Source organism: Barbus barbus (genome assembly GCF_936440315.1).
Source record: "Barbus barbus genome assembly, chromosome: 41".
Lineage (NCBI taxonomy): Eukaryota > Metazoa > Chordata > Actinopteri > Cypriniformes > Cyprinidae > Barbus > Barbus barbus.
Genome location: NC_136719.1, coordinates 7287990 through 7314162, shown reverse-complemented (window position 1 = coordinate 7314162; position 26173 = coordinate 7287990). Strand labels below are relative to the sequence as shown.

The window sequence follows — 26173 nt, the reverse complement described above, 5'->3', positions numbered from 1 at the left end:
ATACCAAGCACTATCATTAAAGCAAAAAAATAATAAATAATAATAACTTATGTTATACTTCCTGATAGCTTAAATGGGATTCAATAAAATGCACTCACGCCCCCAAAACATTGCAATCATGCATGAGCTGCATTACAGGCAGTGTTGAGTTGAGTTGAGTTGAGAGCACAGCTCGTATCGGTCAAGTGCACGCTCACGTCAGACCAGATACACCCCTGGAGGGGCGCTGCAGAGTTTAGCTCCAACCCTGATCAAACTCACATACCTGTTACTTTCTAATGAGCCTAAAGACACTGATTGGCACGCTCATGTGTGTTTGATTTGGGTTAGATTTGAGGACCCCTGAGATACACTATTGTGACGCTTCATCACTGAAGGGGGCGTGTCCCGCACTCCTGCACGCGACACGTTAAACGCACTTCTAAAGTGAAAGCTCGTGCTTTTAAATGAACTGAACGACGCATATGGTTACTTCATCCATATAAGATGCATAAACCAACTGTTAGCATAATAATGTAACTTTTTTCCGAACCACAAAGTAAGTTACACACTCGTTTTTAATCAGTAAATATCCTGGAAAGCCATCACTCGCCGCTGAGAGGAAAACTAAGCGGTGTTCCTGAGAAAACAAACCCTTCCACCGGCTTCAGACACTATGGGGGAGGGGTGAGAGAATCGGTTAAATGTACCAACCCCCTGCTTTTTTTTCCGTTTAAACTTTGAACATGCAAGCAAAGTCGCCATCTTAAACTACGTGCAAAATAGTTACCGCCTCGCTACATTAACGCAGACAACAGCACAACTGCGACGATTAAATGAGATCGCATTCACTCCACAAACACTTTCTCCATGCAAACTTCAGTTTTACTCGAGAAGCAGAGCTGGCATCGTACAACTGCACCGTAACTGTCGATTTGACTTGTCTATAAACGCAGCGAACTGTCAAAACCCCTAAAAAGTGAGCGTATGCATCACTTACTTTCTTATGAATGTAGTGCCTCTCTCTCGTTGAGGTATAATAATGTCCATTTGGAGAGATTTCCTTGCCAAAGTACTTTGAAGCACCTTCATGCAGCGCGTTTGTTTTAAACGCTTTTCCAGTGACCGGCTCGCGCCCCTCATGCGTGCTGTCGCCGGCTCGAGGCTGATCGAGAAGCCGCTTGGTAGTCATTCTCAACCTGGATCAAATATAACTAAAGCAAAATCACCAGCTCGCGGTCGATTTTAGTGCTGAGCGGGATAAGATGCATTTAACAGTATTGTGTGGACTACGACTCCCTGCCGAGAGTGTATTTCACTACGGACACTAAAAGCAGCCGGTAAAAGGGGATAAAAATGATTGTTTTGCTTTTCTTTCTCGCAGAGCCTGACGCCACGCCCACTCTATCCTGCGCGTGCAGCCAGGCGAGATTCGCTCGGCCCCGCCCCTCATTGATTCTGATTGGCTTTCGGCGTACATAAACATTCTATTTAGGCACGCGGCCATCGCAGATCTGCAGCTGATTGGTCGCTCGGGAAACGTCGGAATGATTTTTTTTGTCGAGTTGAGGAGGTGTGTCTCCATGGTTTGCCGGCCGGTGCAGAGAGAGAGAGAGGAAGAGGAAAAAACGCCGGTCAAAATTGACGCACTTTCTAAAAAAGAATTGTTTCTCAGCTTGAACGGCGAAACAGATCATGAAATAACTCACTCGTCGAACTCATAAGAACACAAACATGAGTGAGAAATACTTTTAATGAGTATGTATGCGCGCTTAGCTTGCTGAAAACCCCCCATCTCAAACCAGCCTAAACTGGTTCGCTGGTTTTACTGCCTGTCAGTCCGACCAGACTGTTTTAAAGGGGTTTCAGACGGTCAGGCTGGGAAATCAGGTAAACCAGCAGAGCAACAGCTGTCCAGACTGGGAGACCAGCTTTTTTTCAGCATAGGTTTTAAAAGCAACCACCCTATATGCAGTTCTCACATAAAACGTTAATATATCAAGCAAAGAGCTTGACATTTCATTTGATGCATATTTTGTGGACCTTCTAGACGGGTATGTATTTGTGCAATAAATAATCATTTAACTGCAATTTTCAAAAACTTAATAATGTAGGCTATTCTACCTTATAAACTGATTACTATTGAAGCCTGTTTCCACCACATAATAGAAAAATAAAACCGGTAATTGCGACTAAATCTCACAGTTCTGACCTTTTTATATCTCACAATTGAGACTTTGTTTTGAATAATTCTGAAAAAAGTCATTTTGACACTATTCTCACATTTGTTTCTCCGTATTTCACCACAGAAAATAAATAAATAAAGGTAAGATTTCATTTCACATTTCATTTTAATGTGTTATTCCATGGCTGAAAAGGGCTTTAACAAAAGCCTTTTAAAAATCTAATTCTTCAATAATCATAAACATTCATGATATATTGCAGCAGAATAATCAACGTACAACCAGTCATAAGGTGCAACTTTATTAAAAAAGTAAAAACAAATATTTATATGAATATTTTTTTTTTAATAGAAAACATTACAATCTTTTTTTGCACAGAATATTACTAAACAGATTTTTTTTTATATATATACACCATACTCTGTTAAACTTTGGGTGGACCACACATAAACTCAGTTAAGCCAAGGACATATGCTGGGGAAGCAGTGTTACTATGTACACACTTCACAACATACAACCTAAACGGCAGAAGTAGAAACCTTTCATTGCTTTTTAAAACATCAATACCAGAGCTTTTCTTTTATAATATAGTTATGTTGCATTGCAGTACCCTCTATATACATGCGATTTGGTCTGTTTTGTTATGGTAGAATGTCTATTTCTGTTTAACCACATATGGTTGAGTGAATAAGAATTACGTCTGTTGAACGCAAGCAGATGGATTTTTTATAGATATTTTATTTACATACTTGCCAATAAATATCATACTTCGGGCATGTCATTTCTCGGCCTCTTTTAAGGACAAACATGATTGAAAAACCAATAAACCCTTGTGCAACCTGTACAAATCACACCCTGAAAGATCTCGTTTTCATCAAAAACAATGCACGGCCGGACGATCGGTTCTCCCAGCCTGTCTTAAAAGTGACAACATCAAAAGCACCGATTCGCCCCGCAATGCAAAGCGAGCCCTGTGCTAGAAGGACAGATTCAGGATTGGGAGGAACCGCCGAGCCAAAGCTAAATTAGAGCACACTTCCTCCCTCAATATGGCAAACGTCAAATCTGAAGGACACATGTTAATAACGGCAAGGAGGGCCTACAGTTGCTTTGAGACCTGATCCCCACCGTTTTGGACGAGTCCTGGACCAGATATGTGGTTTGTGCTCCCTGAGAAGATCCATAACCTCTCAGAAGCAGTTGCCTGTGGTGTCTCCACTTCCCATTTGGTGACTGGTATTCCGTTTTTTGGCACTATGTCTTATAGTGAGAGGCACGGGAATGAATCATACATTATATCTGATGCACCAGAGAGGAGAAAGAAAAAAAGCGAGAGCTTTTGTTTGCAGAAGCATGCATTGCGAGCAAGGAAATAGTTGCAGCAGCCTATACTTGAACAGAACAGTGGAACACGTGAATGGCAGTGATAGTAGCTTTGCTACAAGTGGAAACGAGTTAACCAATACAATTTTATAAGAAAATAGAGTGCCATAAAAATCTTTCATCTTAGTATATATTAAAACTGACATGACAAACCCAACGTTTCTCACCAAAGGTTGAATGTGGCATGGATGAGGACAGTATATTGGTTATTTATCCTTAATGAACTCTATCTATCCATCCCTGAGCTGATAATTTGGCCCTCTCGAATCCCAAAATCCCTTTCCTGTAGCCTTCCAACAGACTTCAATGATCTGAATATGCATGGTGTAGTAAAATCACCAACCATGCATTGGAGATGTTTTATTTCATGGCCCTCGGAAGTCTTCGGGGATCATCTCGAATGGTTTCCCCTTGCAGAGGTTGCTCCATTGTGCTATTATTTTCCCCGATCCTAATCCAAGCTCCTGTAATGCATGTGGGAAAGCCATTGTTTACAATAGGATCAAGTCACACAGACAGACCAGAATATGAGACGTCCTTCCCAAAGGCATTTACTAGCAACCATAAGCCTTGTGCTGTGTTTTCCTTGGACACTGTCTCCATGAAATGCTGCTGACGGCTAAGCCAGCCGGAGGCCCAGCGAGCCGGGGAGCAGTGATGGCACACACTGACCTGAGAACAGTGGATCGAGAGTGGCCCCGGCCAAACTAGAAGCCTTTATTGCCCGTAACGTTCCAGCACACTGAGCCTACAAGCCTCATGAACTCGCATGTTAACAACGGCCATTGAAAATGACATGTTAACTAGCTAGGCTGAGACATCTCGAAAAATCTTGTTTTGCTTTTCTTCCTACTTTCCATTCCGTTAATATTGCAAAAATGTCAAATCTTGTGAGAAACGAGTAGCATATCACTAAAACTACCTGACACATCCAAAGATTGGGCAGAAGTGGCATGCTATAGACGAAATAACCAAAAATCAAAAGAAATTTAGAGCTAATGCACTTACACAGCCATAAAGTGACCTTTAAGCAGGCCCACATGGAATCTGTATCCGCAAAACTCCACAGAAAGCTTTGCAAAATAGTTTATTGATTATTTTGCAGGTTTATTTATTAAATATTTGTATCAATTAATAATTATTTTTGGTTATTATTTAAACAGAGAGATACCCACACTACAGCTCAAATATTTGGGGTCTGTAAGATATTTTTTTAAAGAAAAATAATAGTTTTATTCAGCTGATGTAATGTTACAAAAGATTTCTGTTTCAAATAAATGCTGTTCTTTTATTTTATTCATCAAAAAAATCCTTTTTTTTTTTTTTATTAGTTTTCACAAAATTATTAAACTGCACATTTTCAACATCGATAATAATAAGAAATGTTTGTTAAAAATTCAGCCTTTTCAAAACAGGAATAAATTATATTTAAAAATATATTAAAATAGAAATTTGTCATTTTAAACTGTAATAATATGTAACAATATTGCTGTTTTGACTGTATGTTTGATTAAATAAATGCATCCTTGGTGAACTTAAAGACTTAAAAATAATAAATCATGCAGACCCTAAACATTTGAGCATTAGTGCATATAAAAAAATATTATTATATATGTATTTTATTGTAAAGTAATAATATGGTATCTAATGCATTCAGAAAACCAGGTAGCTTCATTAAACCCATTTTAACACCATTTTCTTCTCCAAGATCAGTGTCAAAAAAAAAAAAAAAAAAAAAAAATCTGCAGATTCCATTTGGGCCTGACTGCAAGTTACATGCGTACTGAAAACTGACCAGACATACTTTATGTACACCACCTAAACTGTCACACTGCATTCATAATGTTTAAGGTGGAAAACAAGAGACGCTAACTCTGTATTCTGTTGTTTCAGCTAAACTAACACTGTGGTGGTGGCTGTCTCAGGCTGAGAGAACCAGTCAGGTGTGTTTTCAGAGCAGGAGGGGAGGGGGGTTAAGCTGACGTCTCATGTGATCTCTGTGTTAATGTGCAGGTAGTGCTCACACGGCAGTGGGATTGACCAACAGTGTGTACATTGTGATTTTACACAACCAATCAAATGCTTGGAACAATTAAGATTTTTTTTTATGTTCCTGAAAGAAGTTTCTTAACTTCACCCAGGCTGTATTTTTGATCAATAATACAGAAATATTACTACAATTAGTGCTGGGCAACGATTAATCGTGATTAATTGCATTGAAAATAAATTTTTTTGTGAACATATGTGTATATTTTTTGAACATATGAACATATTTTTTCTTAAATATATACATGCATGTGTGTGTATTTATATATACATAATAAATATACACAGTACACACATATATTATGTATACAAAATATTTTATTTTGGATGCAATTAATCATTGCCCAGCACTAAAAAATATTATTATAATTACTTCTGAAGGATCATGTGACACTGAAGACTGGAGTAATGATGCTGAAAATTCAGCTTTGCATCACAGGAATAAATTAATTATTAAAATATATTCACATAGAAAACAGTTATTTTAAATTGTAATAATATTAAACAGTTTTACAGAATTTATGGTGTTTTTGATCAAATAATTGCAGTTAAAGAGACTTCTTACAAAAACATAATAAAAATCTTAATTACTCCAAACGTTCGACCGGCAGTGTATATAATCAAATGCAAACTCCCCTGTGCTACAGTGAGTCTTAAAGTCATATTGATTTTAACCCTGCAGTAAACTATCATTAGCAACTGTAGCATTGTGGAAAAACCAGTTTCGATCCCTGGATTTGGTGAGCATGCCTGTCAGCTATAAACAGCCCCGCTTCAGGCCTGGTTCAGCCAATTCAGTGTTGTTTTGTCTGCACGAGTGTTGCAGCTGATTGTGCACTCCTATGGTAAGAATAAATATACATTGGTTGTGTGGTTATGTAGGTTTGCATGTGTTTGGCAGCTGTAGGCTGTGTATCTTTTCATTTGACAGAGGGCTGCAGTTTGTTTTTTTCCCTCTGTAGGTGTTTAATTTGACGGTTAAGTCAGGCTTTTTTATAGCCCCGTAACGTACATTTCCATACCGTCATTAAAGGTAAAGATAGTGGTGGTGCTCGCTGCGTTTGCTCCCTGCTTCACGCCGCCGATAGTCTCGTAAAAGTTCTCGCAGGTCATGGCTCTGCCCGGACCCTGCACGGGTTTCTTTTTAGGCTTCAGCGTGTTGCTGGCCAGCTTCTCCCGTTTCCGGTGGGAATCGATTGTGGCGTAGGCCGGGTCTGACTCTTGTGCCAGGCCCCAGGGCCACGTCTTCTCGCCCACAGGCTCGTAGCAGGGCTCCTCCTGGGGGCCGCTCCTCCCCCACGGTTCTTCCCCTGCAGCACCGGCGGAAGGCCAACCCGCGCTGCCCCGGTCCACCGCTGGGGATGCAGCAGAGGCCGTCGGCCTGCTATCCTCCTGGCTTTGACCCTGCTGGTGTCTCCTCTTCAGGGTCTTACAAACGGTAGAGTACATGTCAGAAATCTGAGGACAGACAGAGAGAGAGAACAACAGAATGAGAAACACTTAAGAGCCTGCCAAAGATCAGCTTTGCCAAAGAGGATTTCGTAATAATAATCGTCCTGGGGCGCATTCTCAAGTTACAGTTATAGTGCTGAAGGAGTTACAAAAAACACATTGATTTCGGAATTTGCAAAGCTCATTTCCACCAGCAAATTCTATCTACAACTTGCCTGTGCAGTTACTAGGGTGTTCTGGTTGGTTGCTAGGATGTTTTAGGTAGTTGCTAGGCTGTTATGAGTGGTTTTTCTTGGTAGTTGCTAGATTGTTTTAAGTAGTTGCTAGGCCGTTATGAGGCTGTTCTGGATGGTTGCTAGGGTTTTATGGTTGTTGCTAGGTTGTTTTAGGTAGTTGCTAGGCTGTTATGAGGCTGTTATGAGTGGTTGGTTGTTCTTGGTCGTTGCTAGGTTGTTTTAGGTAGTTGCTAGGCTGTTATGAGGCTGTTATGAGTGGTTGGTTGTTCTTGGTCGTTGCTAGGTTGTTTTAGGTAGTTGCTAGGCTGTTATGAGGCTGTTATGAGTGGTTGGTTATTCGTGGTGGTAACTAGGATGTTCTGGATGGTTGCTAGGGTTTTATGGTTGTTGCTAGGTTGTTTTAGGTAGTTGCTAGGCTGTTATGAGTGGTTGGTTGTTTTTGGTGGTTGCTAAGTTGTTTCAGATAGTTGCTAGGCTTTTATGAGTGGTTGGTTGTTCTTGGTGGTTACTAGGGTGTGCTGGATGGTTGTTAGGTTTTCCTTGGTCGTTGCTAGGATGTTTTTGTTGGTTGCTAGACTGATATGAGTGGTTGGTTGTTCTTAGAGGTTGCTAGGCTATTCTTGGTGGTTACATGCTTGCTAGGTTGTTTTTGGTGGTTGCTAGTACATTCTGGATGGATGCCTGAGTAATGCTGAGTAATGCCACACCTCCCAACGACCGGGCGCTCTGTCTGTCTCCAGCCGACGTAAGGAAGAACCTATCTAGGATTAACCCACGCAAGGCTGCGGGTCCTGACAACATACCTGGCCGTGTTCTGAGAGACTGTGCTGCACAGATGTCCTAACAGATATCTTCAACAGCTCGCTGAGCCAGACAGTCGTCCCCACATGTCTCAAATCCACAACAATCATACCGGTACCAAAGAAATCACCGTGTCCTGTCTCAATGACTACCGTCCCATAGCACTGACTCCAATCATGATGAAGTGCTTTGAGAGGCTAGTCATGCACATCAAAACCAGCCTCCCCAACACACTCGACCCGCTCCAGTTTGCATACCGTCCAAACCGCTCTACGGACGATGCAATTTCCTCCACCCGGCTCTTACCCACCTAGAAAATAAAGACTCCTATGTTAGAATCATTAATGAATCTCCTGTTCATTGACTTCAGCTCGGCATTCAACACAATAATCCCACAACAGCTCATAAATAAACTAAACCTGCTGGGCCTTAACAATTCCCTGTGTAATTGGATCCTGGACTTTCTAACCGGTAGACCTCAGTCAGTCCGTGTCGGCCACAACACCTCGAGCACTACCACACTGAGTACAGGGGCCCCACAAGGCTGTGTGCTCAGCCCGCTGCTCTTCACACTGCTGACCCATGACTGCACTGCCAAGTTCAGCTGTGTACAAAGTGTCTAGTGCACATAGAGGAGAGTGTGTTACTACAGGTGGTTTGTACAGGCCCACTCACCTGTGTGTAGCACACTTCGAATTGCACCAAAAAAAGTTCCATACAGTTTTTTCTTTGGTGTGGTAAGGTTGGGGGGGGGGGGGGGGGGGGGGGGGGGGTGTTTGGGGTGGGGGGTCTTCCATGTTTCAGGAGGTAGGGGTTTGCATGGGGTTTCAGAGGGGGGCGGTTTGAGGTGCTTTGAGTTCAGGGCTCTCACAGCCTGGGGGAAAAAGCTGTTGAGCAGTCTGGCGGAGCGGGCTCTGATGCTCCGGTACCGTCTTCCTGATGGTAGGAGCTGGAAGAGACTGTGGGAGGGATGGGTGGAGTCCTTCACGATGCTGTTGGTTTTGCTGGAGCATCGTGTAAGGAAAATGTCCAGGATGGAGGGGAGAGGGGCACCGATGATCTTTGCAGCTGTGTTCACTGTCCGCTGGAGGGTCTTGCGGTCAGCAGCACTGCAGTTCCCGTACCAGACAGTGATGCAGCTGGTCAGCACACTCTCAATGGTGTCTCTGTACAATGTGGTGAGGATGGGTGGAGGGAGACTTGCTCTTTTCAGCCGGCGGAGAAAGTGTAGGCGCTGTTGTGCCTTTTTGGAGAGTGACATGGTGTTGGTGGTCCAGGTGAGATCCTCTGTGATGTGCACCCACAGGAATTTAGTGCTGCTGACTCTCTCAATAGGGGGTGGTCAACGGAGTTTCTTCTGAAGTCCATCACAACCTCCTTTGTCTTCTCCACATTGAGGGACAGATTGCTGGTGCCACACCATTCAGCCAACTGTGCCACTTCCTCTCTGTAGTGCGTTTCATCGTTGTTGCTGATGAGACCTACACCTGTTGTTTCATCAGCAAACTTGATGATGTGGTTGGAGCCCGTGTTAATTTCGTTGACGAAGACGACGACGAAAAATATTCGTCAACGAACCTTTTTTTCTGTGACTAAGACGAGACGCTGACGAGCTAAAACTAATATCTGATGATAAAAACTATGACGAAATTTATGCGCGTCTTCATTAACAAGACTAGACGGGACTAAAATGTTATTTGAGGACTACCGGACATTCAAAATACATCCTATAGGCTAAGTTAACTGCCTTGTCTTTCAAAATGGATTGGATTGGATAAGGTCATTGGATAAGGTGCGTTTGCATCTAGTCTCAGTATGGCAGCCGCGGTGGACGGATAGGCTACCAAAACGCGAACTAGCGATCTGAAACAATGGCCTCAGCACCCGAAGGGTTAGGGAGTGGGTGACCAGACGTCCCGTTTTTCCCGGGAGTCACAATTCATTGTCGATTAACTTAAAGTCAGTGAAGGTGCGATAGGCGGAAACGCGCTGATAGAAGTGCTCTCTCTCGCGCACGCTCCACTTCTTCAGTTCTCATACAGCGCGCGATCAGTTCTCAGTGCTCAAATACACACACAGCAGTCCACATGTCTCTCATGTAGAGTATTTCACGGAAATACAGTCCGTTATGGTTTAAGTGAGCTTAAACAGGTGGGTGAAAACTGAATGTAGCCTATGTCAGTAGGCTATTACATGCATACCTTCCATCTTAAATGGACAGCATTCCTAATTATCTGTCATAAATGTTAACCAACAAAAGATGTTAAATGTATACTTGTTATGTAAACCTACTGTATCTGAAAAATGAGTTTACTTTATATCTCTACCAAAAAATGAAAATTTATTCCAGTTTTTCCAAATTCAATCCTTGATTCAAATTTCTCATAACTAAGCTTAATTGATTTGGTCTAAGAGAGAAGAATTAATGACTGTTTTTGTTTGAATACTACATATAAAATAGCTACCAAAATAAATGTTGGTAACTGCAGTTTGACTAAAAGTAATGACTAAAAGTTGAAAAAAATGCAATGACTTTTTGTCGACTAAAACTAGACTAAAACTATGAAAGACTCAAATGACTAAAATGTGACTAAGTCTATTAAGCATTTTCGTCTCAAGATAAAGACTAAGACTAAATAAAAAATGCCTGCCAAAATTAACACTGACACACACTGCTGCGTGTACACAATCCCACAAAAGACTCAGCAATATATGTATGTTTACATGCTCATGCACTACAAATCATCCTGCACTGTTCCCCAACCAGCTGCTTGACTCAAAATATCTCTCTTGTACAGTATTTGTGAAGCATTCGTATAGTTTGTACTTTTATCTTCTATTTTTTAGTTTGTATAGGGTAAATATTTATGTGAAGCATTCGTATAGTTTGTATTTTTTATCCTTTATTCTCTTAGTTTGTATAGGGTAAATACTTATATATAGTATACTTTCAAGATTCAAGAGTTTTATTTGTTACATACACAATTATACAGAGTATAACCAGCAGTGAAATGTAGGTCAGGTCCGCTCCAAGGACAATGCAATTATAAAGTATACAAATATTAAGAGAAGAAAAGTAGAAAAAAATAAAAAAAATAAAATAAAAAGAATAAAATAAAAAGATAGATTAAAAAATATAAATATAAATGTGCAGGTCAGTATGTTGTTGACTTAAATAGTACTAAGAGGAATGTGCAAAATAATGTGCAAAAAAGTTGTACAGGGTATATAATAGCAGCAATATGAGGTAGAGAAAAATTATGAATAGCTTATTGATATGGTGATATTTACATGGAGTCAAGTGATGTTATGACACAGAGTTAGAGTTTAGGAGCCTGATGGTCTGGGGGAAGAAGCTCCTCCTAAGTCTCTCAGTTTTTGCCATCAGGCTACGGAAGCGCTTGCCAGATGGAAGCAAAGTGAATAGCTGGTTACCAGGGTGATTTGAGTCCTTGATTATTTTGACAGCTCTATTTTTGCAGCGTTTGAGGTAGATGTCCTGCAGAGAGGGGAGAGCAGACCCTGAGATGCGCTCAGCTAAGCGCACAACTCTCTGTAGTGCTTTGCAGTCCTGATTGGAGCTGTTTCCATACCACACTGAGATGCACTGAGTCAATACACTTTCTATGGTCCCTGAATAGAAAGTTTTCAGGATTGCTGGTGAGACCCTGAATTTCCTCAGCTGTCGCAGATGGTACAGTCTTTGCCTGGCTTTCTTTACCTGTGTTTGGATGTGTGTAGTCCAAGTCAGGTTCTCGGAGATGTTTACACCGAGGTACTTGAAGCTGCTCACCCTCTCCACAGGGGTCCCACTGATCATAAGAGGAGTGTAGGGCTGCTGCTGTCTCTTCCTAAAGTCCATGATCAGCTCTTTAGTTTTGCTCACATTCAGAGAGAGACAGTTGTCCTGGCACCATGATGTGAGTCTCTCTACCTCGTCCAAGTAAGCGGTCTCATCGTTGTTGGAGATGAGGCCCAGAACCACAGTATCATCAGCGAATTTGACAATAGATGTGGAGCTGTGAGAGGACACGCAGTCATGCGTGTAGAGAGAGTAGAACAGGGGACTCAGGACACAGCCCTGTGGGGCTCCTATGTTCAGAGTGATGGAGTTTGAGGTGAACTGGCCAACTTTCACCACTTGAGGTCTGCCGGTGAGGAAGTCTTGAATCCAGTCACAGAGTGAGGAGTTTAGGCCGAGGTCTGTGAGTTTAGATGCCAGCTTGATGGGGACTATAGTGTTGAAAGCTGAGCTATAGTCAATGAATAGCAGCCTTACATAATTTCCATTGTTGCTATCCAAGTGTGTGAGGGAAGAGTGGAGAACGTGAGAAATGGCATCGTCCGTGGATCTGTTTGGGCGATAGGCAAACTGAAGAGGGTCCAGAGTATCAGGGATGGAGGAGCAAATGTGGCTCTTTACAAGTCTCTCAAAAACCTTCATGACTATAGATGTGAGGGCAACTGGGCGATAGTCATTCAGGCAAGAGGGTTTATTGTTCTTTGGTAGAGGGATAATGATGGATTTTTTGAATGAGGTGGGAACCACGGCGGTAGCAAGGGACTCATTAAAGATAGAAGTGAGCAAACCAAACCAGCGAGCTGATCGGCGCAGGACCTCAGAACACGGCCGGTTATCCCATCAGGTCCGGCTGCTTTCCGGACTTATAGATAAATATGTCAGTAGGTTAGTTGTATATAGGTTCATAGTGTTTTTTACTTCATTGTTGTATGTCTGTATTTATGTAGCACCGTGGTTCTGCGAGGCACGACATTTCGTTCCACTCTATGTCCCCACATGTAGCGGAATGACAATAAAGCTCAACTTGAACTTGAACTTGAATGATGGTTACTGGGGTGTTCTAGGTGGTTACTATAATGTTTTGAATAGTTGCTAAGGTGTTCTGTATGCTTGCTAAGATATTCTTTGTGGCTGCTAGCAAGCTCCAGGTGGGTGCCTGGGTGTTGTTGTATGTTTATTAGGGTGTTCTATGTGGTTCCTACAGTGTTCTGGATGGTTGTAAGGTTGTTCTTGTGGTTGCTAGGGTATTCTAGGTGCTGTTCTGACTTGTTACTAGGGTGTACTAAGAGGTTACTATGTTGTTCTGGATGGTTGTTAGGCTGTTATTGGTGGTTGTTATGTTGTTTTAAGTGATTGCTGTTCTGGGTGGTTGCTAGGGTTGTTAAAATGGTTGTTAGGTTGGTTTTGCGGTTCCTAGGCTGTTATGTGTGCTAGGTTGTACTTAGGGATTGCTAAAGGCTGGAGTACACTACACGACTTTTAAAATCTGAACAGATTTTTAAAACACTAGGCATCATACACTTACCGACTTTGTAAATAGTGACAAAGAAAAACTGGGCATCATACACTACGTGACTGAAAATCATACACTACCGGACTTTAAAGTTGTTCCGATCACAACAAACTCATGCAGAAACGTGCGCCTTGTTGCTAGGAGACACGTGACAAATTAAAACATATGTGTTCTAAATTCGGCTGAAAATATCAAACATAAAAAAAAATCGGAGTCTCTGACCATAATACACTACGAGATTTTCTGTGTAATCTGTCAGCTGTAATCTGCAGACTGGCTCTGACTTTCCTCAACTAGCGTCAACTTGTTCAGACTGTAAAATCGGGGCAAAAATTGCATAGTGTATTCCAGGCTTAAGTCGTACCTGGTGGTTGGTATGATGTTCTGGGTCATTGCTATGAAAGTGTTTGGTATTCCAGATGGTTGCTACAGTGTTCTGTGTGGCTACTAGTTGTTTGCTTACTTGCCTCATCTTTTTGATAGTTGTTTTTCTCCATCAATTTAATTCTTATTCTTTTATCATTTTTTAAATCAGGTGAACTGTTTAAGTTTGATCACTTATAAAAGTAACAGCATACCTTTTCTCAACAAGGCCATAATTTGAAGTATCATTCACGAATCACGATACATCAAAAATTAATAATCAGATTTAGTGGTTTGATCAATAGTAATAGTGACAGCTGGCTTAACAAGGTAAAAGTAAAAAGGCAACAGGACAGATAAGAGTTAACACAACACAACCTCTAATATGCCTGAAGTTGTAGTATACACACTACACTGATGCCTACAGCGCTGAGTGTTTGACTTGTGTGTCATAGTGTGTGTGGTAACAGGACTCTGCTTGCATACAGCAGAAACATGACCCACTTTAGCCGTGATCGACAGAGCCAGTGTAAACGCTCTTATCTGTTACCTAACCTGCAGATAAGCCTGTTAAACTTTCACTGCAGCAGCCCACCAAGACACCATTAACCCTGCTAACCAGACAGGAGCTGTTAGGGTAGGAAGATTTCCCACAATCCTCCTCTAATGTCCATGTGTGGTCTATGACAAATATGTGATACAAAAAAACATCTAACACACACTATTTAGGGGTGTGTAATATTTATCATCTGATATGATATTGTTACATAACATCACACAAAAAATGCAGTTTTCCAGAATATCAGCATGCGAGTGTGACCGCAAATGTGATGGATTCTATTCAACAATTGATTCAACAAACAATAAGTTACGAGTTACGTTATAGAGAGAACAGTGTCTGTTTTTTCTGTTTTGCCAATGAAAATAGTTACAAACAAAGCCGGAGTAGAACATTCATGCATCTCAGAGCAACACTGTGGTGTTTCGTTCCTGATTTAATCTGTTTTTGAACGAATCACTGGATTCAATGATCCATTCATAATGAGTCACTTGCTTTGTTTCTAAATGAATCAGCCATTTTGAACAAATCATTTGAATGAATGAGTCAATGAATCACTCATTAAAACAGGTGCTGTGTCTGAAATTGAATACTTCCCTATTATATTGTATGTGAAAAACAGTTTGCCAAAAGAATTCACAGTATTCATAAAACAGAACAGTGCCCGGATGATCTAGGCTACTACCTCCGCCAGAATCCGCATTCAGTGGACACTTTACTATCCCATGAGGCCATGGGAGATAATTTATGAATGGCAGTGAAGTGACGCAACTGATGCTGTAGGGCGCATGACCATATCAACATCGTGGATATAGTATGTCTGAATTTCCCTCATACTACCCATATTCACACTATATAAAATGTACCCATATAACTGTCGCAAAGTATGTACAAATTCAGATGACGCCACCTACTGGTGGTTTTAGTGTCATATTTATTTATCCAGGCTTAAACCAGATCAAAAACACATTAAAAATATCATGTAATTATTGTTATTGAAAATCCCCAAAAATACTGAGATATTGTCAATATTGCACACTGTGTGTGTGTGTGTGTGTGCGTGTATGTGTGTGTGCGTGTGCGTGTATGTGTGTGCCTGTGTGTGTGTGTGTGTGTGTGTGTGTGCGTGCGTGTTCACCTCACATGCTCTCTCTGTGGTAGATGACATTTAGCACTCTCAGCTCATTGGCATGTTTAAAATCTCAGTCAAGAATTCAACTCAGCTCTCCAACTCGCATAGTGACCTTTACGGCATTCATGTGTACAGGCTGAGGAGATGTTATGGCATGAATTGAGCTGCGGATACGATTGCGTTTGTCATGTTAACACCTCTAACCAGTCTGGAAAACAGCGCTGCAGCGTTCAGTATTTTAGCCTGTACTGTAATCTGCAGGCCACGGCACGACGCATAGCATGAGTCTGAAAACAGGCATGACTGAACCAGCCGATTTTAAGAAAACCGGTGAGTTTCATGTTGTTTGAAACTCCCAAATGCGTGTGTGTGTGTGTGTGTGTGTCTGTGTGCGCCCCTCAGATCTCTTTTCCTCCATGTCGAGCATTGTTTACTGTGCTGTGCAGCACTTTGCAGAGCAAGAGGAAATCACAATGACGGGGGTTTCAAAACTCTCTGCAGCTGTTGAGAAAGCTTGAGAGGTTTTTTCTTCTTCCTCTTGCTCTCTCACTGTCTTTTCTTTCCCCTTCATATTGCTCTCTCTTTCTCATTCCCTTTCAATATCCCCACCCCCGCACACACACACACACACACACACACTTTTCTAATTTCTCTTCTTACAAATGTAGTCTTCTGAGGCAATTCAATCTTACATAAGTTGCAGCATGTGTGCGTAAACAGGTGTCACAAAAACAGTGGGAATTGAACTGTTTGGAGATTTCTAATTAAGATTATATTAGGTACTTACAATAGATAGAAAACAATTCCAACTGTAAATTAATAATGTCGTAATATAATAAATTGCATGCAGTTTTTATGAGCTCACAAAGAAACCACAGGGTTTGAAATAAGCCAACCCTTGAAATAAACTGCAAAAATTATTTTAAAAAGTCTAAAGATGTTTTTTTAAAATCCAATGATTTTTCCCATGTTAAGTATAATATGTTAAGTGAACCCAGCAGGCACACAACGTCATATGACGTTAATATTAGGTTGGATTTAGGTCGCGACGTCAGGTGACCAAAATTCAATGTCAAGCCAACGTCTAATGACAACGTTGATTTGACGTCCAAGACCGACGTCAATTGACATTGATATTTAGTTGTTTTCAGGTTGTGTTGGGAAGTAACCAAAATCCAACGTCGAGCCAACGTCTAAAGCCAACGTCATATTGACGTCAAATACTGATATACAGTCGTCGGGTATGGCAACCAAAACCCAACGTCGCCTAGACGTCATAATGGTAACGTCCACACAACGTCAGATTCTAACATCATTTGACGTTGTTTTTAGGTTGTGGCATTAACTAACCAAAATCCAACGTCGAGCCAACGTCTTAAGCCAACGTCATATTGACGTCAAATACTGATATACAGTCGTCGGGTATGGCAACCAAAACCCAACGTCGCCTAGACGTCATAATGGTAACATCCACACAACGTCAGATTCTAACATCATTTGACGTTGTTTTTAGGTTGTGGCATTAACTAACCAAAATCCAACGTCGAGCCAACGTCTTAAGCCAACGTCATATTGACGTCCAATACTGATATACAGTCGTCGGGTATGGCAACCAAAACCCAACGTCGCCTAGACGTCATAATGGTAACGTCCACACAACGTCAGATTCTAACATCATTTGACGTTGTTTTTAGGTTGTGGCATTAACTAACCAAAATCCAACGTCGAGCCAACGTCTAAAGCCAACGTCATATTGACGTCAAATACTGATATACAGTCGTCGGGTATGGCAACCAAAACCCAACGTCGCCTAGACGTCATAATGGTAACGTCCACACAACATCAGATTCAAACATCATTTGACGTTGTTTTTAGGTTGTGGCATTAACTAACCAAAATCCAACGTCGAGCCAACGTCTTAAGCCAACGTCATATTGACGTCAAATACTGATATACAGTCGTCGGGTATGGCAACCAAAACCCAACGTCGCCTAGACGTCATAATGGTAACGTCCACACAACGTCAGATTCTAACATCATTTGACGTTGTTTTTAGGTTGTGGCATTAACTAACCAAAATCCAACGTCGAGCCAACGTCTTAAGCCAACGTCACTTTGACGTCAAATACTGATATACAGTCGTCGGGTATGGCAACCAAAACCCAACGTCGCCTAGACGTCATAATGGTAACGTCCACACAACATCAGATTCAAACATCATTTGACGTTGTTTTTAGGTTGTGGCATTAACTAACCAAAATCCAACGTCGAGCCAACGTCTTAAGCCAACGTCATTTTGACGTCAAATACTGATATACAGTCGTCGGGTATGGCAACCAAAACCCAACGTCGCCTAGACGTCATAATGGTAACGTCCACACAACGTCAGATTCTAACATCATTTGACGTTGTTTTTAGGTTGTGGCATTAACTAACCAAAATCCAACGTCGAGCCAACGTCTTAAGCCAACGTCATATTGACGTCAAATACTGATATACAGTCGTCGGGTATGGCAACCAAAACCCAACGTGGCCTAGACGTCATAATGGTAACGTCCACACAACGTCAGATTCTAACATCATTTGACGTTGTTTTTAGGTTGTGGCATTAACTAACCAAAATCCAACGTCGAGCCAACGTCTAAAGCCAACGTCATATTGACGTCAAATACTGATATACAGTGGTCAGGTATGGCAACCAAAACCCAACGTCGCCTAGACGTCATAATGGTAACGTCCACACAACGTCAGATTCTAACATCATTTGACGTTGTTTTTAGGTTGTGGCATTAACTAACCAAAATCCAACGTCGAGCCAACGTCTAAAGCCAACGTCATATTGACGTCAAATACTGATATACAGTCGTCGGGTATGGCAACCAAAACCCAACGTCGCCTAGACGTCATAATGGTAACGTCCACACAACATCAGATTCAAACATCATTTGACGTTGTTTTTAGGTTGTGGCATTAACTAACCAAAATCCAACGTCGAGCCAACGTCTTAAGCCAACGTCATATTGACGTCAAATACTGTTATACAGTCGTCGGGTATGGCAACCAAAACCCAACGTCGCCTAGACGTCATAATGGTAACGTCCAGACAACGTCAGATTCTAACATCATTTGACGTTGTTTTTAGGTTGTGGCATTAACTAACCAAAATCCAACGTCGAGCCAACGTCTTAAGCCAACGTCATATTGACGTCAAATACTGTTATACAGTCGTCGGGTATGGCAACCAAAACCCAACGTCGCCTAGACGTCATAATGGTAACGTCCAGACAACGTCAGATTCTAACATCATTTGACGTTGTTTTTAGGTTGTGGCATTAACTAACCAAAATCCAACGTCGAGCCAACGTCTTAAGCCAACGTCATATTGACGTCAAATACTGTTATACAGTCGTCGGGTATGGCAACCAAAACCCAACGTCGCCTAGACGTCATAATGGTAACGTCCAGACAACGTCAGATTCTAACATCATTTGACGTTGTTTTTAGGTTGTGGCATTAACTAACCAAAATCCAACGTCGAGCCAACGTCTTAAGCCAACGTCATTTTGACGTCAAATACTGATATACAGTCGTCGGGTATGGCAACCAAAACCCAACGTCGCCTAGACGTCATAATGGTAACGTCCACACAACGTCAGATTCTAACATCATTTGACGTTGTTTTTAGGTTGTGGCATTAACTAACCAAAATCCAACGTCGAGCCAACGTCTTAAGCCAACGTCATATTGACGTCAAATACTGATATACAGTCGTCGGGTATGGCAACCAAAACCCAACGTGGCCTAGACGTCATAATGGTAACGTCCACACAACGTCAGATTCTAACATCATTTGACGTTGTTTTTAGGTTGTGGCATTAACTAACCAAAATCCAACGTCGAGCCAACGTCTAAAGCCAACGTCATATTGACGTCAAATACTGATATACAGTGGTCAGGTATGGCAACCAAAACCCAACGTCGCCTAGACGTCATAATGGTAACGTCCACACAACGTCAGATTCTAACATCATTTGACGTTGTTTTTAGGTTGTGGCATTAACTAACCAAAATCCAACGTCGAGCCAACGTCTAAAGCCAACGTCATATTGACGTCAAATACTGATATACAGTCGTCGGGTATGGCAACCAAAACCCAACGTCGCCTAGACGTCATAATGGTAACGTCCACACAACGTCAGATTCTAACATAATTTGACGTTGTTTTTAGGTTGTGGCATTAACTAACCAAAATCCAACGTCGAGCCAACGTCTTAAGCCAACGTCATATTGACGTCAAATACTGATATACAGTGGTCAGGTGTGGCAACCAAAACCCAACGTCGCATAGACGTCATAATGGTAACGTCCACACAACGTCAGATTCTAACATCATTTGACGTTGTTTTTAGGTTGTGGCATTAACTAACCAAAATCCAACGTCGAGCCAACGTCTTAAGCCAACGTCATATTGACGTCAAATACTGATATACAGTCGTCGGGTATGGCAACCAAAACCCAACGTGGCCTAGACGTCATAATGGTAACGTCCACACAACGTCAGATTCAAACATCATTTGACGTTGTTTTTAGGTTGTGGCATTAACTAACCAAAATCCAACGTCGAGCCAACGTCTAAAGCCAACGTCATATTGACGTCAAATACTGATATACAGTGGTCAGGTATGGCAACCAACACCCAACGTCGGCTAGACGTCATAATGGTAACGTCCACACAACGTCAGATTCTAACATCATTTGACGTTGTGTTTAGGTTGTGGCATTAACTAACCAAAATCCAACGTCGAGCCAACGTCTTAAGCCAACGTCATATTGACGTCAAATACTGATATACAGTCGTCAGGTATGGCAACCAAAATCCAACGTCGAGCCAACGTCTAAAGCCAACGTCATATTGACGTCAAATACTGATATACAGTCGTCGGGTATGGCAACCAAATCCCAACGTCGTCTAGATGTCATAATGGTAACGTCCACACAACGTCAGATTCTAACATCATTTGACGTTGTTTTTAGGTTGTGGCATTAACTAACCAAATTCCAACGTCGAGCCAATGTCTTAAGCCAACATCATATTGACGTCAAATACTGATATACAGTCGTGAGGTATGGCAACCAAAACCCAACGTCGAATAGACGTCATAATGGTAACGTCCACACAACGTCAAATTATAACATCGTTTGACGTTGATCTATAGTTAGTATTAGGTTGTGGCATAAAATAACCAAAATCCAACGTCAAGCCAACATCTTAAGCCACGTTCATATTGACGTCAAATACTCATATACAGTCGTCAGGTATGGCAACCAAAACCCAACGTCTCCTAGACGTCATATTGGTAATGCCCACTCAGTGTCAAACTCTAACATCATTAGACGTTGGTCTTTTGTTATTTTTAGGTTGCGGTATTAACTAACTAAAATCCAAAGTCGAGTCAACGTCTCAAGCCAACGTCATATTCATGTCAGTTACTGACATTCAGTTGTTAGGTATGGCGACCAAAACCCAACGTCACGTAGATGTTATAATGGTAATGTACACACAACGTCAAATTCTTACATCATTAGACGTTGATCTTTTGTTAGGTTTAGGTTGTCGCATTAACAAACCAAAATCCAACGTCGAGCCAACGTCTTAAGCCGATGTCATATTAACGTCAAATACTGATATAGTCATGAGGTAAAAAAATAAAATAAAAATTTCACAAGAGAACTGTACATTTAATGCTGTTTTTACAGTATTTTTCTGTTATTTAAAATTATTAGCAAAATTCTTTAGAACAACTTCTATAAATTAACAAATGTTATTTTAAGTAGCTATAATGTTATTAATCACAAATTTTTTAAGACAGGAAAATGGTTGTATTATTTATACTCTATTTTTTTCTGTTGTCTTAAATTGCATATAAATTAATGTAAATTCATACAAATAATCTGTAATATGTAGCTCATTAAAGGTATATGTCCATAGCTGTTTAGCATTTTTCTTTGTAATTTTAAAGCACATCATATCAGTTTTATATTTAGGTGTTTTTACATTTAAACTCTGCAATTCTGAACACAAATATAGCTGACTTATTTCATTACATCAAAATATGCATAGTCTGTTTTTTAAAGCTGCACTACTCTCCAGGTTGAAACTTTCATGCCTCTGCTCACACACCAGCTGATCCAAATAGCTTTGCAATGGAAATTGTGAACAGAGAAAAGTATGCATAATCTTTAAAAGCTCAAACAAAAACAAACAAAAAAACATTGACTTCACAAACACGTCATACAGACATCGAAAAATATTGGTATGCTATCTGATCAGAGTATGCATTTGTTATTTGTGTGAGAGAAACCCTATACCTACTGAGAAATTTGAAATGAGAAAAAAACAAGAGCATAGAGAAAAGGGTCTGAGAGGACTGGAATGCATACATTCCATGCAATGTGTAGAAAACATACTTTCAAATATGGAAAATTTAGAATCCTCAATTTGTCAAATGTGCATGTCTGCGTTATGGAAACACCTTGCTGTGAGGTGACTGCATAACCACGGAGTCATTTGCTGTTGCAAGCAATACAGTGATGAAATGAATAAGAGTACATTCATTATCAAAGGCCTCAATTATTGTTGAATTAGTCGCACATCAACATTTACAGTTTACATTTTCCCATACCACGAATGCTGTAACAGCATTCCACTGCAGTCAGTGTAGACAAATGTTGCAATTATGACAGTGTTTGTAGTAAGTATTACTGTGGACAAAGGAATAAACCTAAACCAACAGGTGGTGTAACACTTACAGCAAAGGGTCAGATATAGAAAATGCCACAGTTGTAGGCACAGCTGCATTTAGGCATAAGAGTGGTTATACAGTTGAGGCAAGGGATTTGTTAAAGTTCAAAAGGGTCATCATTGGTCATGTGAATGTAACTGTAATTTACAAGTATAGCCAGACATGTAAACACCTTCTCTGTACTCCTAAACCTAACCCTATTTTAACTATAAATTCATATGGCAATTATAGGTGAATAGTGAATGGCACAGATGTACCTGACCCTGGTTTTGAGCATAAGTGAAAACACAATTTTACCAATTACTTACATGTAACAGCCTAAAAAATAAAAATCAATACATATTTGCTATCTTTTGTTTAAAACATTTTTTTTCTACAGTTACAACGTTGTTTGACGTCTCTCTATGTTGCTTTGTTCGTGATTGGTTAATCTGAATGTCATCCAGGAATCTGACCAATGACAGCAGGGCACGCCTCCTCCCGCTCAGATTTGAAAGTTCACCTCAGACGTTACAGCAGCTCTGTTTATCTGCAGTCCTGCTCCGTTCAGTGCTCTAGGAATGGCTTTCACATGATTGTCTCATATCTGACAGATGAGTTATTATTTTGACCGATTTTGAGTTATGCGGTGTCGATTGAGAACACAGACACAATGGCTATGGACACATAATGGAAACACAGAAGGTAAGTACCTCTTATAATTGTTTTTTTGTTAGCAGCTACTGTTAAAGTGATATGATAATCGCGATGACATAATCTGTTACTGTGTTTTGTTATTATGTTTTAATACTGTCCAGATAAGGCTGTGTGACGATGTCTTGGGCATGATTAAAAGTGACTCGTTGTTGTTTTTATATCGCGAAATGTAAATATATCCGCGTAGCGTTAGTACTACAAGCTCTGGAGGTTTATGTAATAGATACGTACACATGAATGACAGAATAAATAGCGGGAGCTGGACCTTAATATGAGTTAAGTACTGAAGGCCGCCTTTTGCTGATCTTATTTTTAATAACAGAATGAAATAGTAAAAATAACGATATTGTTATTTTATTGTAAAATAAAATGTCTCACTCTGGAACATGAACAACTGACATGTGTTCAACAGAGAGATCATGAAACCACCTGAAGAATACTATGCAAACCATGCTTTCGGATCCAACTTACTGCTAAGTGTTTGTATAAAGCTGGTGAGTAACGTTAGCCAAACTTTTTGTAAGCCTGTCTGTCTCTGTCAGTAAGTCAACAATTACTATTGTTTTATTAAACCTGTTAAATATTTGTGTGTGTGTGTGTGTGTGTGTGTGTGTGTGTGTGTGTTTTCCCTCTCATGGTCCAGAGGTTTTTGGATTGAAAATCTTCTGCCATATGATCTTCTGTAAAAGTGAGTATTCATAATGCTTTAATGATCATGTGCCGTTATATGTGCTGAAATGTGAACATGGGCAAAGCAGGCAAACTCTGCACCAAGGCACCACTCTGATTCAAACTTAATTCTTGAGTTTAGCTCACTCAAAATCAAAACTCCCTCATCATTTTCTAACCTTCATGTCTTTTTTAATCTTCTTTTGTGTTCCACAGAAAAAAAAGTCAGTTATGCAGGTTGGAAAAGACATAAGTGAGTAAATGATGACATCATTTTCATCATATCCACCTTATTCTTCACATAAAAATGGCCCATTTATAGATTTTATGGGTCTTGCTTCCAGATATTTTTACTTTTTTAGCTGTACAGAACTGCTCGTTTAGGTGCTTGATATTGCAAATTGGTTTGTCATACCATATTATTTTAGTGTATTATCTTAATTATGAACACACTGGTTTGTAATACAAACAGTTTTACTATTTACTGCATGTTGTTATTGTTATTTAAGGCTAATGAACTTGAAGTCTCGCCCATAGGCTTACTTCTGCGTTTAGGAATAAGGTGGATGAAGTATGAAGATACTTGAGTAATTTAATGATCTCCTCAAGTACATTTGTTAGACATCACCCACGTGTGATAGAAAAGCAGTGTAAACAGATTAATAATTTTATTAGTTATAAATATACAGGTATTAGCATTTTAGCAATTGATAAAAATATTATATTTATTTTTTTAGTGTACTAATTGCCATTTTTTTACATCTGGGAAAAGTTGTTATTTGTTGTGAATACTCATTTCTTTATTTGTATTTCCTGTAGCTCAAATAGTAGAGCATGGCGCTAGCAATGCCACGATCATGGGTTCGATTCCCAGGGAAAGCAAGAGCTGATAAAAATGTAAAAACTGTAACTTGAATGCAATGTAAGCCGCTTTGGATAAAAGCGTCTGCTAAATGTAAATGTAAATGTATTTATAATTACAAGTAGGGTTAACTTGTAACTTGCTCAAGGGTACCTCAAGCCCTGTTTACACTAGTGGGTTTCCTGCCAGGACTGAGACTCGAACCCATGACCTTCAGGCTACGAGTCTGCCTCTCTAACCATTAGGTCACAGCTAAATAATTAAATTAGTCAGAATATCTCATAATGTCAAATGTTGTTTAAAGAAAAGGTACATAAATGGAATCCTCCTTTTTAAGGACTTTTCAATAAATCTGTCGTCTTTTTTTTAATTTATTTAACCCCCAGATGCAGCAAGGATCCAGCTGATTACTTCAGATTTGGAGGACTGCTCTTTATTTACTGTGTCTGTCACTTCTGGTGCAGAATCATGGACCTTTATTTGTATGTTTTGATTTTACTTTTATTACACTTGTGTAGCTAGTATTCAGGATTAAAATGCAATGTAATTTTTTTCCACATATATTATCAGAGCTATATTGGAGCCCAAAAGGGTCAATCGAATATTGATAAAAACACTATAAACCTGATTGGGATAATACAAGCTAAAGTACAGTTCCCTGCACAATCTTTTTAAAAGAAAAAAATTATGATACTAACCCTAATTTTTTCAATTGCTTCTCAAGAATTCCTCTTCAGGAAATGTGCTTACACAAATTTACATCTGAATAATGAAACAGTTTTAAAGAGATACTCCACCCCAAAATGAAAATTTTGTCATTAATCAATTACCACCATGTCGTTCCAAACCCATAAAAGCTTTGTTCGTCTTCTGAACACAATTTAAGATATTTTGGATGAAAACCGGGAGGCTTGTCAATGTCCCATTGACTGCCAAGTACATTACACAGTCAAGGTCCAGAAAAGTATGAAACACATCGCCAGAATACTCCGTCTGCCATCAGTGGTTCAATCATTATGTTATGAAGCGACAAGAATACTGTTTGTGTCAACGTAGCGCCATTTTGGAGATTATGCCCTGGACACAAAATGTGTACACTCTTCTGTATCAGCCTCGACACAGGGATGCGTCTTCTGCGTTGATTTATGCTTTGATTTGAACGCAAACAGCGCATCCCTGTGTCAAGGCTGATACAGAAGAGTGTATGTGTTTTGCGTCCAGGGCATAATCTCCAAAATGGCGCTGTGCTGATGCAGAGGAGACGTTACGGTGCCTAATTGTTGAATAAAGTCATTATTTTTGTTGTATTTCTATAAAAGTATTCTCATCGCTTCATAACATTACATAACATATTCTGACAATGTGTTTCATACTTTTCTGGACCTTGACAGTGTAATTTACTTGGCAGTCAATGGGACAGACAGAAGCCTCCCGGGTTTCATCCAAAATATCTTAAATTGTGTTCCGAAGATGAATGAAGCTTTTACAGGCTTGGAACGACATGGGGGTAAGTGATTAATGACAATTTTCATTTTGTGGTGGAGTATCCCTTTAAGCCTGGAATACACTACACGACTTTCAAAAATCTGAACAGCTTTTTAAATCACCAGGCATCATACACTTACCGATTTTGTAAATAATGACAAAGGAAAGCTGGGCATCATATATAATTAGGCCTGGAATACACTACATGT

The 26173-nt window shown here is 40.3% G+C and overlaps 2 protein-coding genes across 3 annotated transcripts in view; both read right to left on the bottom strand.

Moving 5' to 3' along the window:
* The window catches only part of LOC306860619 (zinc finger protein 704-like), a 56211-nt gene extending 54837 nt beyond the window's left edge, over positions 1-1374 (bottom strand). For both annotated transcript variants that reach the window (XM_079402402.1, XM_079402401.1), the window contains exon 1: positions 980-1374. In XM_079402402.1, the coding sequence (XP_079258528.1) occupies positions 980-1171 (192 nt within the window). In that variant the 5' untranslated portion in view covers positions 1172-1374. The remainder of the gene's footprint in view (positions 1-979) is intronic.
* A 4407-nt stretch (positions 1375-5781) lies between these two features.
* The window catches only part of LOC306860584 (uncharacterized protein), a 67884-nt gene continuing 47492 nt past the window's right edge, over positions 5782-26173 (bottom strand). The window contains exon 7 of the mRNA XM_079402349.1: positions 5782-7049. Within this exon, the coding sequence (XP_079258475.1) occupies positions 6585-7049 (465 nt within the window). The 3' untranslated portion in view covers positions 5782-6584. The remainder of the gene's footprint in view (positions 7050-26173) is intronic.